Raw genomic sequence first — 15,097 nt, 5'->3', positions numbered from 1 at the left:
GTATTCTGGGCGGAGGACGGAGTGGGTCAAAACAGCTGAAAGTTTCTCAGCGTTCAGGGGAGTTTAAACACAATCGCCTTAGAGGACCTGAGCACTATGACTGAAGCCTTCTCTTCTGCTGCTTCAGTTTCTGACGTGGTCTCGTAAGAACGATACACCAACTGTCATTCTTCCCTCTGTGTCCCAAACGCCTCCTGCCTCCTGACAGGGTAATAAGCCCCGGGAGGAGCGAGAGGTAAAAGTTAACAGCTGAGTGCACACTTTGTCTCCTCTGACAATGCTGTCGTAATCTACTCATGACGATACGGCTGCCCAAGGAAGAGAGGTTCTCCATTTAATAGCTCCACTCCAGCACGTAAACAGTGGGAAGCATTGAGGAGAGGCAGGAGCTTGACCTAATTTGTAGGTCAATATGCAGAGGTCAGCCCCCTACAAGCTGCTCTCGTCCAGTCTGAGAGCCATGCTGTTCTGCAACTCCTCAATGTCCTCCTCTGTCCTTGGATGTGTGCTGTGTGTGTGGGCTGTGTGTGTGTGTACTGTCTGTGTGTGTACTGAGTGTGTGTCCGTCTTTGCCTAATATGACACGTGTGATCCCCTGATGGTGTGTCTGTGTCCATGTGTATGAACAAGAGAGAGCGCATATTACATGTGTGTTTGATTGTGCGTCATTCAGAGAGCGTTTGTGTGTGTTAAGATACTTATACATCTTCTCTGGCTCAGTGACACCCCCCCTCATTCCTTGCTCATCCTGCTCCCAAATGCTTTCCTCATCTCGTTTATGGAATTAAATGCTCCTTTGGGTAGGTGGAGCGCGGCTAGAACGGTATCAAAGCCTGTCCCATGCTAATCAGCAGCCCCATGTAAGCCCAGAGGGGACATTTGGCCCATAGACTTCCCTGAAACTGGCTTGAGTTTCTGTTTAGAGGGGTGGATGCTTTGTTAGTACATTAAGCTTATTAAGCATTTGATGCAATTACGCAACAGATTTTAGTTCTGGGTGTCCGAGATTAGAGAATGATTCATTCATGTTTTTTTTTTTTTTCTCCACTTAACTGTTGCTGGGTTCATTAACTTCATGATGTAATTTAGAGATGGAGTTTCAGCAATAGTTAAGCGGGAGAGGCCAGTACTTTTAGCAATAATGTTAAGGAGTTGAGTAGCTTTTATTTAAAGGTAAATACCAAGGATGCTGAAAGTGAGGCCCGCAGGCCAAACTTCACCCTGGACAACATTTGGCCCACCAGACCAAAAGTTTGGGCGCATGTTCACACGCTCACACTCATTTGTCTGTGTAGTTGGTTTGCTTGCTTAGACTTTCCTATGACTCTGGGGACATGTAGAAGAAGTTATTTTAGAAACGTTCAGTTGCTGCTAGTTTTTCCTTGATCTTAAAAGCAATCGGGGCTACTATACTATCCTTTTCACTCAGCACACTATCCTATGACGAGACTGGCCTCCTTGTTTCTTTGTTCATGACTAGACAGGAGTTTTCTTCAGTCTTTTTCATTAGACTTTGAGCTTTATTGATGGTTTGTCAGTAGACTTTTGTGTTTCTGGATGGTTCATCATTGGAATCGGTGGTTTCTGGATGGTTCCTGCATTAGAATTATAATTTTTTGGGATGGTTTTTTGGGTTTTCCAATGGTTTTAAGTGTACGCTGGCGCAATTGGCAGGCCAGTTCTCGTGCAAATTGCAGAATTTGTTTTTGTAACATATTTGCTCTGTTTCACATTTTCTGTCACTGGGACCTCTGACCTCTTTCTCCTACAGGATCACGAGCGTGTCCACCAGCGAGGACCCTCACTGGGCTCCCAAAGGCCCAAGTTCTTCAAATGCTCCTCCTGTGATAAAGCCTTCGCCAAGCCCAGCCAACTAGAGAGACACAACCGCACACACACAGGTAATCCCACACACGCACCTGCGCGCGCACACAACGTTCACTTGAATAAATCTCTGACTAGTATTCTATTTAGAACTATTGTACATCCCAGCCTCGACAGAGCGAAAGTGAAAATGTAGCATATGAATGAAGTTGCCATCCGAGTCCTCGTCTAGAGTGACCTTCCATCAGGCATTTGGGACACTTCAAAGACCTTAGGAAAATGATTTAATGTGCCTCAATGGCAAAATGACCAAATGCACTTCTTCAGAGCACATCAATCATGTTCTCTCCTAATGTGAATTTAACACAACCCGACACGACAAAGTAGGATGTGCCTTTTGCTTCTTTTGAATTGGAACCTTTAGTTCTGTAGAGGTAAGTAATTAAGGTGAAGTGCGACTTGAACGTTTTGACTCGTTGGTACTTATTGCCTACTCTTATGGCCACCCACTCAATGGCTGTGTCAGTGGCAGGCAGGGGTGAGATTGCTGTAATGTTGTGTGTTGAAGGGCCCTCTGGGGCAGCTGAACCGGTGTGGGGGGGGTCCTGTCTTACCTCTTATCGTCCCCAGCAGGAGAGACTGTAAGGGAGCTCGTACACACGACAGCCTAGCTTGCTAGTGTTACATCAGCAAGAGAAAAGCATCACAATCACAACCGTTGCTTTTAGCCCATCTTTAAGCTAAGGGGGGGGGGGGCTCTTCGAACTGGAAATTGGTTTTTACTCTCCATCGTCTTCAACAAATTGTGTGGCTGTTTTCTCACAGTGCAGTTTTCATGGTTTAGATTGAGGCAGAGGTACTTAAATAATGGCCATGGACTTAGTTGCAGACATAACAGGTCTCCTTAATTTCAGTCAAAGAAGTCAGTGTATTTTCACTGTAATGGTACCAATTATGGCAGGTCATTATGTTCCAAGATTATTCTAAAGACCATATCCTTTTTAAATGGGAGGCATCTCCTGGCAACGCTATTATTCTGATTGGCACAGTAGGCTACAAGTTATATTGGGAAATCTGATTTACACTTTGCCAGGGGTTCACATCTCTCAGCAGATAATGTAAGCTGACAAGGCCTTTCATTTTTTATAACAATTTTATTCAATTGGGATGTAAATTGCTAATGCCTGCAGTAATATACTGCAACTCCTCAATTACTGTAGGCGCAATCACTTTTTTAGAAGTACTTCTGTTCCGTATTTCAAACGTATCTTAGTGCGAGACAACGTTTTGTTGTCTTCACCACGCACAAGATTGAATTAGAATGTGTGTTTTGTATTCATCCGGCGAATTGCACCGCCATTTGCAAGCAAGTAACCTTTGTACTCATTTAAAGTCTTGAGAAGGTGTCTGTCTGTGTTTGTGCAGGTGAGCGCCCCTTTAAGTGTTCCCAGTGTGACAAGGCCTTCAACCAAAAGAGTGCCCTACAGGTACACACGGTCAAACACACAGGGGAGAAGCCCTACAAGTGTGAAATCTGCAGCATCAGCTTCACACAGAAGAGCAACATGAAGCTGCACATGAAGAGGTCGCACGGCTGCGGTGAGTCACGGACACACACACTCACACACGCAATACTTTTGCTCTCTCTCTCTGAGGAGGCTAGTACATTATTGATGGGGACCGCAGCCCAAATTCTCACCCATTTCTCTAAATTATTTTACGGACTGAGATATGTTCTGGGTAGCCTCAGAGAATAACATTGACACGGTGACTGAGTTCATCAGGAAGTGTATAGGGGGTGTTGTTCCCACGGTGACTATTAGCCTTTTCTGGATAGGACCCTCAATTTCCGCCTAAAATGACATACACAAATCTAACTGCCTGTAGCTTAGGACCTGAAGCAAGGATCAAATCTAATTTTATTGGTGACGTGCCGAATAAAACAGGTGTAGACCTTACAGTGAAATTCTTACTTACAAGACCTCCACCAACAATACAGTGAAAGAAAGAGGTAAAAATATATATTTACTAAATAACCTAAAATAATTGTTTAAATAAAAAGTAACAAATAACAATAACGAGGCTATATGCAGAGGGTACCGGTACCGAGTCAATGTGCGGTGGTACTGGTTAGTCGTACATGTAGGTAGGGGTAGGTAAGTGACTGCATAGATAATAAACAGCAAGTAGCAGCAGTGTAAAAACGAAGGGGTGTCAATGTAAATAGTCCGGATGGTCATTTGATACATTTTTCAGCAGTCTTTTGGATTCGGGGTAGAAGCTGTTAAGGAGCCTTTTGGACCTAGACTTGGCGCTCTGGTTCCGCTTGCCGAGCAATAGCAGAAAGAACAGTCTATGACTTGGGTGACTGGAACCTTCCTCTAACACCGCCTAGTTTATAGGTCCTGAATGGCAGGAAGCTTGGCAACCAGTGATTAAATTGGGTGTACATACTACCCTTTGTAGTGCCTTATGGTCGGATGCCGAGCAGTTGCCATACCAGGTGGTGATGCAACCGGTCAGGATGCTCTCGATGGTGCATATGTAGAGTCTTTTGAAGCCAAGAAATACGAGCAATGGACATTAAACGTGTGGAAATCTGTCCTTTGGTCTGCTGAGTCCAAATTTGAGATTTTTGCGTCCAACCGCCGTGTCTTTGTGAGACGCAGAATAGGTGAACAGATTATCTCGGCATGTGTGGTTCCCACCGTGAAGCATGGAGGAGGGGGTGTGGGGGTGCTTTTCTAGTGACACTGATTTATTTAGAATTCAAGGCACACTTAACCCGCATGGATACCACAGCATTCCGCAGCGATACGCCATCCCATCTGGTTTGCGCTTAGTGGGACTATCATTTGTTTTTCAACAGGACAATGACCCAACACACCTTCAGATGACCTGGCCTCCACAATCACCCGACATCAACCCAATTGAGATGATTTGGGATGAGTTGGACCGCGGAGTGAAGGAAAAGTAGCCAACACGTGCACGATATATGTGGAAACTCCTTCAAGACTGTTGGAAATGCATTCTAGGTGAAGCTGGTTGACAGAATGCCAAGAGTGTGCAAAGCTGTCATCAAGGCAAACGGTGGCTACTTTTGAAGAATCAAAAAATATCAAATATATTTTGATTTGTTTAACACTTTTTTGATTACTACAGGATTCCATATGTTATTTCATAGTTTTGATGTCCTCACTATTCTCAATGTAGAAAATAGAAAAACTCTTGAATGGATAGGTGTGTCCAAACTCTTGACTGGTACTGTATATTTTATTCAGCTTTGTTCAATTGTATTCTTCATGCTATAAAATAATGCCAAGGAATTCTAAGCTAAATGAACTCGTGTGGCCCACAGCCATTTGGCATAGCCACATCAGGACCTAACTCAGAGTATGCTATTATTTTCTTCTGAAATAGACTACATATCATGCTTCTTTCGACCTGTCTAAAATTAATAATGTATTTATTGTGAAGGTGTAGGCTATAGTACATAGATTGATTACACTTTTTAAAATGGCTGTGTAGAAGCCAGGAGATACTAATTTTACAGTTATTTGCTTGACAATCACCAGCCTGTTCACCCCACTATCATCCGTACAGGTGCATCAAAGCTGGGACCGAGAGACTGAAAAACAGCTTCTATCTCAAGGCCATCAGACTGTTAAATAGCCACCAAATCAAATCAAATCAAATTTATTTATATAGCCCTTCGTACATCAGCTGATATCTCAAAGTGCTGTACAGAAATCCAGCCTAAAACCCCAAACAGCAAACAATGCAGGTGTAAAAGCACGGTGGCTAGGAAAAACTCCCTAGAAAGGCCAAAACCTAGGAAGAAACCTAGAGAGGAACCAGGCTATGTGGGATGGCCAGTCTTCTTCTGGCTGTGCCGGGTAGAGATTATAACAGAACATGACCAAGATGTTCAAATGTTCATAAATGACCAGCATGGTCGAATAATAATAAGGCAGAACAGTTGAAACTGGAGCAGCAGCACAGTCAGGTGGACTGGGGACAGCAAGGAGCCATCATGTCAGGTAGTCCTGGGGCACGGTCCTAGGGCTCAGGTCCTCCGAGAGAGAGAAAGAAAGAGAGAATTAGAGAGAGCATATGTGGGGTGGCCAGTCCTCTTCTGGCTGTGCCGGGTAGAGATTATAACAGAACGTGGCCAAGATGTTCAAATGTTCATAAATGACCAGCATGGTTGAAAAATATTAAGGCAGAACAGTTGAAAGTGGAGCAGCAACATGGCCAGGTGGACTGGGGACAGCAAGGAGTCATCATGTCAGGTAGTCCTGGGGTATGGTCCTAGGGCTCAGGTCCTCCGAGAGAGAGAAAGAAAGAGAGAAGGAGAGAATTAGAGAACGCACACTTAGATTCACACAGGACACCGAATAGGACAGGAAAAGTACTCCAGATATAACAAACTGACCCTAGCCCCCCCGACACATAAACTACTGCAGCATAAATACTGGAGGCTGAGACAGGAGGGGTCAGGAGACACTGTGGCCCCATCCGAGGACACCCCCGGACAGGGCCAAACAGGAAGGATATAACCCCACCCACTTTGCCAAAGCACAGCCCCCACACCACTAGAGGGATATCTTCAACCACCAACTTACCATCCTGAGACGAGGCCGAGTATAGCCCACAAAGATCTCCGCCACGGCACAACCCAAGGGGGGGGTGCCAACCCAGACAGGCTTGACCACAACAGTGAATCAACCCACCCAGGTGACCCCCCCCCCCCCCCCCCCAGGGACGGCATGAGAGAGCCCCAGCAAGCTAGTGACTCAGCCCCCCGTAACAGAGTTAGAGGCAGAGAATCCCAGTGGAAAGAGGGGAGCCGGCCAGGCAGAGACATCAAGGGCGGTTCGTTGCTCCAGAGCCTTTCCGTTCACCTTCCCACTCCTGGGCCAGACTACACTCAATCATATGACCCACTGAAGAGATGATTCTTCAGTAAAGACTTAAAGGTTGAGACCGAGTTTGCGTCTCTTACATGGGTAGGCAGACCGTTCCATAAAAATGGAGCTCTATAGGAGAAAGCCCTGCCTCCAGCTGTTTGCTTAGAAATTCTAGGGACAATTAGGAGGCCTGCGTCTTGTGACCGTAGCGTACGTGTAGGTATGTACGGCAGGACCAAATCAGAGAGGTAGGTAGGAGCAAGCCCATGTAAAGCTTTGTAGGTTAGCAGTAAAACCTTGAAATCAGCCCTTGCTTTGACAGGAAGCCAGTGTAGAGAGGCTAGCACTGGAGTAATATGATCAAATTTTTTGGTTCTAGTCAGGATTCTAGCAGCCGTATTTAGTACTAACTGAAGTTTATTTAGTGCTTTATCCGGGTAGCCGGAAAATAGAGCATTGCCGTAGTCTAACCTAGAAGTGACAAAAGCATGGATTAATTTTTCTGCATCATTTTTGGACAGAAAGTTTCTGATTTTTGCAATGTTACGTAGATGGAAAAAAGCTGTCCTCGAAATGGTCTTGATATGTTCTTCAAAAGAGAGATCAGGGTCCAGAGTAACGCCGAGGTCCTTCACAGTTTTATTTGAGACGACTGTACAACCATTGAGATTAATTGTCAGATTCAACAGAAGATCTCTTTGTTTCTTGGGACCTAGAACAAGCATCTCTGTTTTGTCCGAGTTTAACCTCTTCAGTCTACCCTCTACTTTTTCGAACATTCTGTTAAAAATCGCACAACATTTCAGCACCCTGCTACTCATGCCTGGTATATAGTATATGCATATGATTAGTATGTGTGGATAGAAAACACTCAGACGTTTATAAAACTGGTTAAATCACGGCTGTGACTTTTGCAGAACGTGCGTTTCATTGAAAAGTGCAGGAAAATCTGATCACTGAAAGTGGAAAAATATATCCATCTGCCGCTTCAACCCATTGTTATGGGCGAAAGACATTAAATATGGCTGAGGTTGCAGTACCTACAGCTTCCACACGATGTCAACAGTCTTGTCATTTGCCTAGGATTAGTTTCTTGGTCAAACGAACAAGAGACAGCCCATTTCTTCCGGTCTCCGACCGGATATGTTGGTTGAGAAATACACAGACAGTATTTCAAGACGGACCCCTATAGAAAACACTTCGTCTCATGATTAATTTGATCGCTTATTAACGTTTACTAATACCTAAAGTTGCATTACAAAAGTATTTTGAAGTGTTTTGTGAAAGTTTATCGTCGACTTTTTGAATTTAAAAAAATGACGTTACGTTATGAAATGCTATTTTTTTCCATTTATCACACAGTCTTCATAGATCGATATCTAGGCTATATATGGACCAATTTAATAGAAAAAAAGACCCAATAGTGATTATGGGACATCTAGGAGTGCCAACTAAGAAGATGGTCAAAGGTAATGAATGTTTTATATTCTATTTGTGCGGTTTGTGTAGCGCCGACTATGCTAATTATTTTGTTTACGTCCCCTGCGGGTCTTTTGGGGTGTTACATGCTATCAGATAATAGCTTCTCATGCTTTCGCCGAAAAGCATTTTAAAAATCTGACTTGTTGCCTGGATTCACAACGAGTGTAGCTTTAATTCAATACCCTGCATGTGTATTTTAATGAACGTTTGAGTTTTAACTAGTACTATTAGCATTTAGCGTAGCGCATTTGCATTTCCAGAGCTCTAGATGGGACGCCTGCGTGCCAGGTAGGAGCAATTGGTTAATAGTAGAAAGTTTGCAGCCATCCACTTCCTTATGTCTGAAACACATGCTTCTAGCGAGGGCAATTTTGGGGCTTCACCATGTTTCATTGAAATGTACAGCTGTGTGTCATCCGCATAGCAGTGAAAGTTTACATTATGTTTTCGAATAACATCCCCAAGAGGTAAAATATATAGTGAAAACAATAGTGGTCCTAAAACAGAACCTTGAGGAACACCGAAATTTACAGTTGATTTGTCAGAGGACAAACCATTCACAGAGACAAACTGATATCTTTCCGACAGATAAGATCTAAACCAGGCCAGAACATGTCCGTGTAGACCAATTTGGGTTTCCAATCTCTCCAAAAGAATGTGGTGATCGATGGTATCAAAAGCAGCACTAAGGTCTAGGAGCACGAGGACAGATGCAGAGCCTCGGTCCGATGCCATTAAAATGTCATTTACCACCTTCACAAGTGCCGTCTCAGTGCTATGATGGGGTCTAAAACCAGACTGAAGCATTTCGTATACATTGTTTGTCTTCAGGAAGGCAGTGAGTTGCTGCGCAACAGCCTTCTCTAAAATCTTTGAAAGGAATGGAATATTCGATATAGGCCGATAGTTTTTTATATTTTCTGGGTCAAGGTTTGGCTTTTTCAAGAGAGGCTTTATTACTGCCACTTTTAGTGAGTTTGGTACACATCCAGTGGATAGAGAGCCGTTTATTATGTTCAACATAGGAGGGCCAAGCACAGGAAGCAGCTCTTTCAGTAGTTTAGTTGGAATAGGGTCCAGTATACAGCTTGAAGGTTTAGAGGCCATGATTATTTTCATCATTGTGTCAAGAGATATAGTACTAAAACACTTGAGCGTCTCTCTTGATCCTAGGTCCTGGCAGAGTTGTGCAGACTCAGGACAACTGAGGTTTGGAGGAATATGCAGGTTTAAAGAGGAGTCCGTAATTTGCTTTCTAATAATCATAATCTTTTCCTCAAAGAAGTTCATGAATTTATCACTGCTAAAGTGAAAGTCATCCTCTCTTGGGGAATGCTGCTTTTTAGTTAGCTTTGCCACAGTATCAAAAAGGAATTTCGGATTGTTCTTATTTTCCTCAATTAAGTTAGAAAAATAGGATGATCGAGCAGCAGTAAGGGCTCTTCGGTACTGCACGGTACCGTCCTTCCAAGCTAGTCGGAAGACTTCCAGTTTGGTGTGGCGCCATTTCCTTTCCAATTTTCTGGAAGCTTGCTTCAGAGCTCAGGTATTTTCTGTGTACCAGGGAGCTAGTTTCTTATGAGACATTTTTTTAGTTTTTAGGGGTGCAACTGCATCTAGGGTATTGCGCAAGGTTAAATTGAGATCCTCAGTTAGGTGGTTAACGGATTTTTGTCCTCTGGCGTCCTTGGGTAGGCAGAGGGAGTCTGGAAGGGCATCAAGGAATCTTTGTGTTGTCTGTGAATTTATAGCACGACTTTTGATGTTCCTTGGTTGGGGTCTGAGCAGATTATTTGTTGCAATTGCAAACGTAATAAAATGGTGGTCCGATAGTCCAGGATTATGAGGAAAAACATTAAGATCCACAACATTTATTCCATGGGACAAAACTAGGTCCAGCGTATGACTGTGACAGTGAGTGGGTCCAGAGACATGTTGGACAAAACCCACTGAGTCGATGATGGCTCCGAAAGCCTTTTGGAGTGGGTCTGTGGACTTTTCCATGTGAATATTAAAGTCACCAAAGATTAGAATATTATCTGCAATGACTACAAGGTCCGATAGGAATTCAGGGAACTCAGTGAGAAACGCTGTATATGGCCCAGGAGGCCTGTAAACAGTAGCTATAAAAAGTGATTGAGTAGGCTGCATAGATTTCATGACTAGAAGCTCAAAAGATGAAAACGTCATTTTTTTTTTTGTAAATTGAAATTTGCTATCGTAAATGTTAGCAACACCTCCGCCTTTGCGGGATGCACGGGGGATATGGTCACTAGTGTAGCCAGGAGGTGAGGCCTCATTTAACACAGTAAATTCATCAGGCTTAAGCCATGTTTCAGTCAGGCCAATCACATCAAGATTATGATCAGTGATTAGTTCATTGACTATAATTGCCTTTGAAGTAAGGGATCTAACATTAAGTAGCCCTATTTTGAGATGTGAGGTATCATGATCTCTTTCAGTAATGACAGGAATGGAGGTGGTCTTTATCCTAGTGAGATTGCTAAGGCGAACACCGCCATGTTTAGTTTTGCCCAACCTAGGTCGAGGCACAGACACGGTCTCAATGGTGATAGCCACCACTAGCCTGCCACTCAACCCTGCACCTTAGAGGCTGCTGCCCTATGTACATAGACATGAAATCTCTGGCCACTTTAATAATGGAACACTAGTCACTTTAATAATGTTCACATACTGTTTTACTCATCTCATATGTACAGAGCCCTCCACTAATATTGGCACCCTTGGTAAATATGAGCAAAACAGGCTGTGTAAATCTATTCTTACCACTTAAGTGGTAAGCCATGACTTCCTGTTTCACTGGGGTATAAATACGATGTGACACACAGGCCAGGTTCCCATAGTCATCCATCACTATGGGAAAGACCCGAGAATACAGTAATGATGTGCGACAAAAGGTTGTTGAGCTGCACAAATCAGGAAATGGCTATAAGAATGTAGCTCAATGGTTGAAAATGCCCATTTCCACTATCTGCAAAAATTAAGAAGTTTAAAGCAACTGGAGATGTTAACAATCGGCCTGGAAAATGGACGTGTGTTTATTTTGACTCCATGCACAGTGAGGAGGATGGTTCGAGTGCCCAAAAAATCTCCAAGGATCACGGCTGGAGAATTGCAGACGTTAGTTGGGTCTTGGGGTCTGAAAGTCTCCAAAACTCCAACTACATAACCACAAGTTGTGTGGGAGGGTTGCCATAAAAAAAACCTTGCTGTCATCAAACAACAAACTCAAGCGCCTAGAGTTTGCCAAACGTTACTGGAACTTTCAATGGGACCGGGTTCTATGGTCAGATGAGAGCAAAATTTAGCTTTTTGGAAACAATCACCGGAGGTGGGTTTGGCGTAGACAGAAAGATAGCCATGCAGAAAAGTACCTCACCCCCACTGTGAAGCATATTGCGGTGGCAAACGTTTGAAAAGAATTTGGCATTTTCAATGGATTATTGTGTTGGTTGTTGGTGTTAGATCGATCTGAAATATCGCAACCCTGTCACTAACTTTTTGTGATATATAGCATTTCCTATTCCATGGTAAATATGTGAACAGGGCTCTTTTTCACAGGATTATTGTGCATTTCATTTGACATGCTAATTGATTAATCCTCATTATAAACTGGGTGGTTCGAGCCCTGAATGCTGATTGGCTGACAGCCTTGGTTTACCAATCCGTGTACCACAGGTACGACAAAACATGTATTTTTACTGCTCTAATTAAGTTGGTTACCAGTTTTTAATGGCAATAAGGCACCTTGGGGGTTTGTGGTATATGGCCAATATACCATGGCTAAGGGCTGTATCCAGGCACTGTCTGTGTATGTGGGGGGTGAGTGCGAGAGTCCGTCTTTATAGGAGAAGGCTAGCAACAACAAAACATTCCAAGGCGATATCTAACAAACGTTCACCTGCAGACATGTGTTTGGATGATTCACAATAGCTCTTTTATTGAGAGCGTCAGAGAGAGACAGTAAAATGAAGTGAGTTCTTTCAATAGATAGAATGGGATTAATTATGGACCCTTGCTGTGACGCACTCTCCCGTTTGTGCCTATTTGGTTCTGTATACCTCCATTTAAACGTTTGATGGTTAGTACAAAGGAAATGTCCTCTGCTGAACTAACTCTCATGTCTATTGATGGATCACGGACACAAAGGCTCTGTCTCGACTGCTTAAAACGTCTGTCCTCACCACCTCCTCATCTGCACAGTTTGGGGAAAACAATATGGCTGAAGGTAACTCGTCCTCCTCAGGCTGACTCATTGTCACCTTGTCAATTCTTCCAGATCAATGCATCGAAAGGCGAGGATTTTCTTTTTACAGTTGAGAAAGAGCTCTGGTAAACTTCCACCTGTCACTCACCCCTTCCTCTAACTTACTTCACAGGTGATAAATGTATTGTGTGTTGTACTGTATTTTTGTTTCATTCTTAAACTCTGAGACTCCCTTGACACTCTTTCTCCAGTCTTAACAGCAATGTTCATGAGTAACTTTGTCCCTCTCACTCTGTCCTCTCTTTCATTCTCTTCTCTTTCTTACTCTCTCTCTCCCTCTCTCTTTCTGTGTGTCTCTGTCTGTCTCTCAGTCTTTCTCTTGGACACAGGTCTCGATCGGACCCAGGAGATGACTTTGGAGCAGGGGACAGGGACTGAAGTGGATGTCCCTCCTGAGTTGAATGACATGGAAGAGGTTGTCCAGGAGTCTTCTGGAGACTGGCACTGTGGCATTCCCAATGTCTTCCCTTAGATCCCAACTCAGAATTTAATTTACTATCCCTGTTCATCCCAGCATAGACTCTTTACCAGGAGTCTGCACTGATGATACAAAGCACTGATTTTACTACTAAGTAGGTGTGGAAAAACAGCACTCAGATCACCCCCCCACCACCACCAACAGCTTTTTAATTGAGTTGGACAGTTCTGCACTTTTTCTAAAGCATACCCACGGAGATGTTGCCAATCGAAAACAGAAAGCGTGTGCGGCTGTACCTACACACATTGGCTTAGCAGCAGCTATTTCTGCCTTTTTCTCTTGTCCTCAGATATGCATTAAAGGGGCAATCTGTGATTGCTACAAAATTTAATTAAAATAAATAAGCAATTGTAAAGAAACATTTTATGGTTAACTATCCTTTTGATATCATGGTTGTTTCGTCCTGGCATCCATAGCTCTGTTTCATGAATTTGAGAGTGGTTACATTTTTCCTGCCCCATCCCTCAGCTATTTACCAGATCAATGGCGGGGTGCCCTCTTTTGTTATTGTTTGAACTGCGGATTGTCCCTTTAAAGGCAGAGAACTGGTACTTAAATTGCTGAATCAGCCTGCGCTCTGAATCTCATTAGTAAGAGTCCCTTATGAGACGTTTTAGTCAATAAGCCATTTGGTAATCAAGACGCTGACCTCCCAGTACAGTTCACCGGTCGGGGCTGTAGCAAGCTGAGGTAGGCTACCGGCGGTTTGTTCCTAGACTGTTGTTTACTCTGTTTGCCAATAAGAGGAGTAAACACTATAGATCTACATGGCTGCACTGTCAGTCCTGCGGTACTGGTTCATGTCTCCCTGTAGAGTAGTATAACCACTCACAAGCCCCATCCACAAACAGATCCTACCCTCTCTAGGCACCCCTGTAGATCCGCAGTCCATAAGTCAATCAATATAATGTTTTTTTTTATGCCTTTTTTTTTACGTCAGCAGTCGTCAGTCACAAACTGCTTCATATTACCTATTACATACTAGGTATAAGCAATAGTGTGAGAACTTCACCTTGCCCGCTGAAAGGCTGGATGAAACGTTAGTCTTATTGCTTATTCCTATCCAATCATTTCAGATCTACACTTAGCATATAACGGGCAACTCCATCTCTCCCGTGCTCCTGGGGCTGCTCCATTAACTGTTTGACAATTGAGCTGTGCTTTAACAGGCACACACATTGGAGTGCAGTTTACCAGAAAAATCTATTTCTTTTTAAATTCACATGATTTTTTTTGCATATTTCTCCTATACCCTTTTCTAAAAGGCAAGCTAAAGGGTTTGTTTTTGGTGAATTTTTTGGCCATAAAGTTAAAGGTAGCCTTGAATGGTGAGACTATAAAGTGCTACGGGTCATTCATATGGATCAGACCTGGGTTCAAATACGCTACTCTTTGAAATCATTCGCTTTAGTCTGCCTGGAGTGCCAGATGGGTGGGTTTGCAGAATGCAATTTTGCACATGACTACTCTATAGGTTTCATTGTGCCTGGCAAGCTCGATCAAGCATAATGATTTTGAATAGTATTTAAACCTTGGTTTTGGTGTGGATTTGATCCCTCTCTTCTTAAATGTTATGCCTGTAATTTTGACAATGATGATGACCTGTGATACCACTGTTATTGGCTGCTGTATGAGGGCTTCAGGGGTTGACTCTCCACATTCACAATGTGTTGCATTAAATTGTAATTTAGTTGTAAGCTTATGCACAGCCATTTTGTAATCTATTTTATTTTGCAATGTAAATAGTGTATGAAAGATTGCATATATTTTTGGATTCCGTATCAAATTGGTTGTGAACAATACATTTTTTGTCAATTGCTGAACCAGTTTACAGACTATAAGCTGTTAAGTGTTTTTGTTATTTTGTAATGTTAAAGTATTTAATTAATAAAACCATTCATTTTTTTACAGATTTAATGTGTGCCAATTGTTTTAGAAATCATGTGTGAAGTTGATTACATTTAATCTGTTTGACTGTCTGTAATAAGTGAAGATCTCAGTATGTCTCTGCGTCAATACCTTGTATCTAGAAAAGGGAAGTGAAAGGCACATGAAAAATCTATTGTCAAAACCCATTTCTGTCCCTCTTTCATTAGTCCCAGAGTTATTAAACTT

At 42.9% G+C, this 15,097-nt stretch overlaps 1 protein-coding gene across 3 annotated transcripts in view; it reads left to right on the top strand.

Annotated features, from left to right (window-relative positions):
• Positions 1-14,894, top strand: part of LOC123997534 (zinc finger protein 236-like) — a 108,669-nt gene extending 93,775 nt beyond the window's left edge. For all 3 annotated transcript variants that reach the window (XM_046301877.1, XM_046301878.1, XM_046301876.1), the window contains 3 exons: positions 1,772-1,901; positions 3,250-3,423; positions 12,816-14,894. In XM_046301877.1, coding sequence (XP_046157833.1) covers positions 1,772-1,901; positions 3,250-3,423; positions 12,816-12,976 — 465 coding nt within the window. In that variant the 3' untranslated portion in view covers positions 12,977-14,894. The remainder of the gene's footprint in view (positions 1-1,771; positions 1,902-3,249; positions 3,424-12,815) is intronic.
• Positions 14,895-15,097: the final 203 nt, after the last annotated feature.

The sequence above is a fragment of the Oncorhynchus gorbuscha genome, linkage group LG15 (assembly GCF_021184085.1).
Source record: "Oncorhynchus gorbuscha isolate QuinsamMale2020 ecotype Even-year linkage group LG15, OgorEven_v1.0, whole genome shotgun sequence".
NCBI lineage: Eukaryota > Metazoa > Chordata > Actinopteri > Salmoniformes > Salmonidae > Oncorhynchus > Oncorhynchus gorbuscha.
The sequence above is the reverse complement of the archived record's forward strand: the minus strand, read 5'-3'. Positions and strand labels throughout refer to the sequence as shown.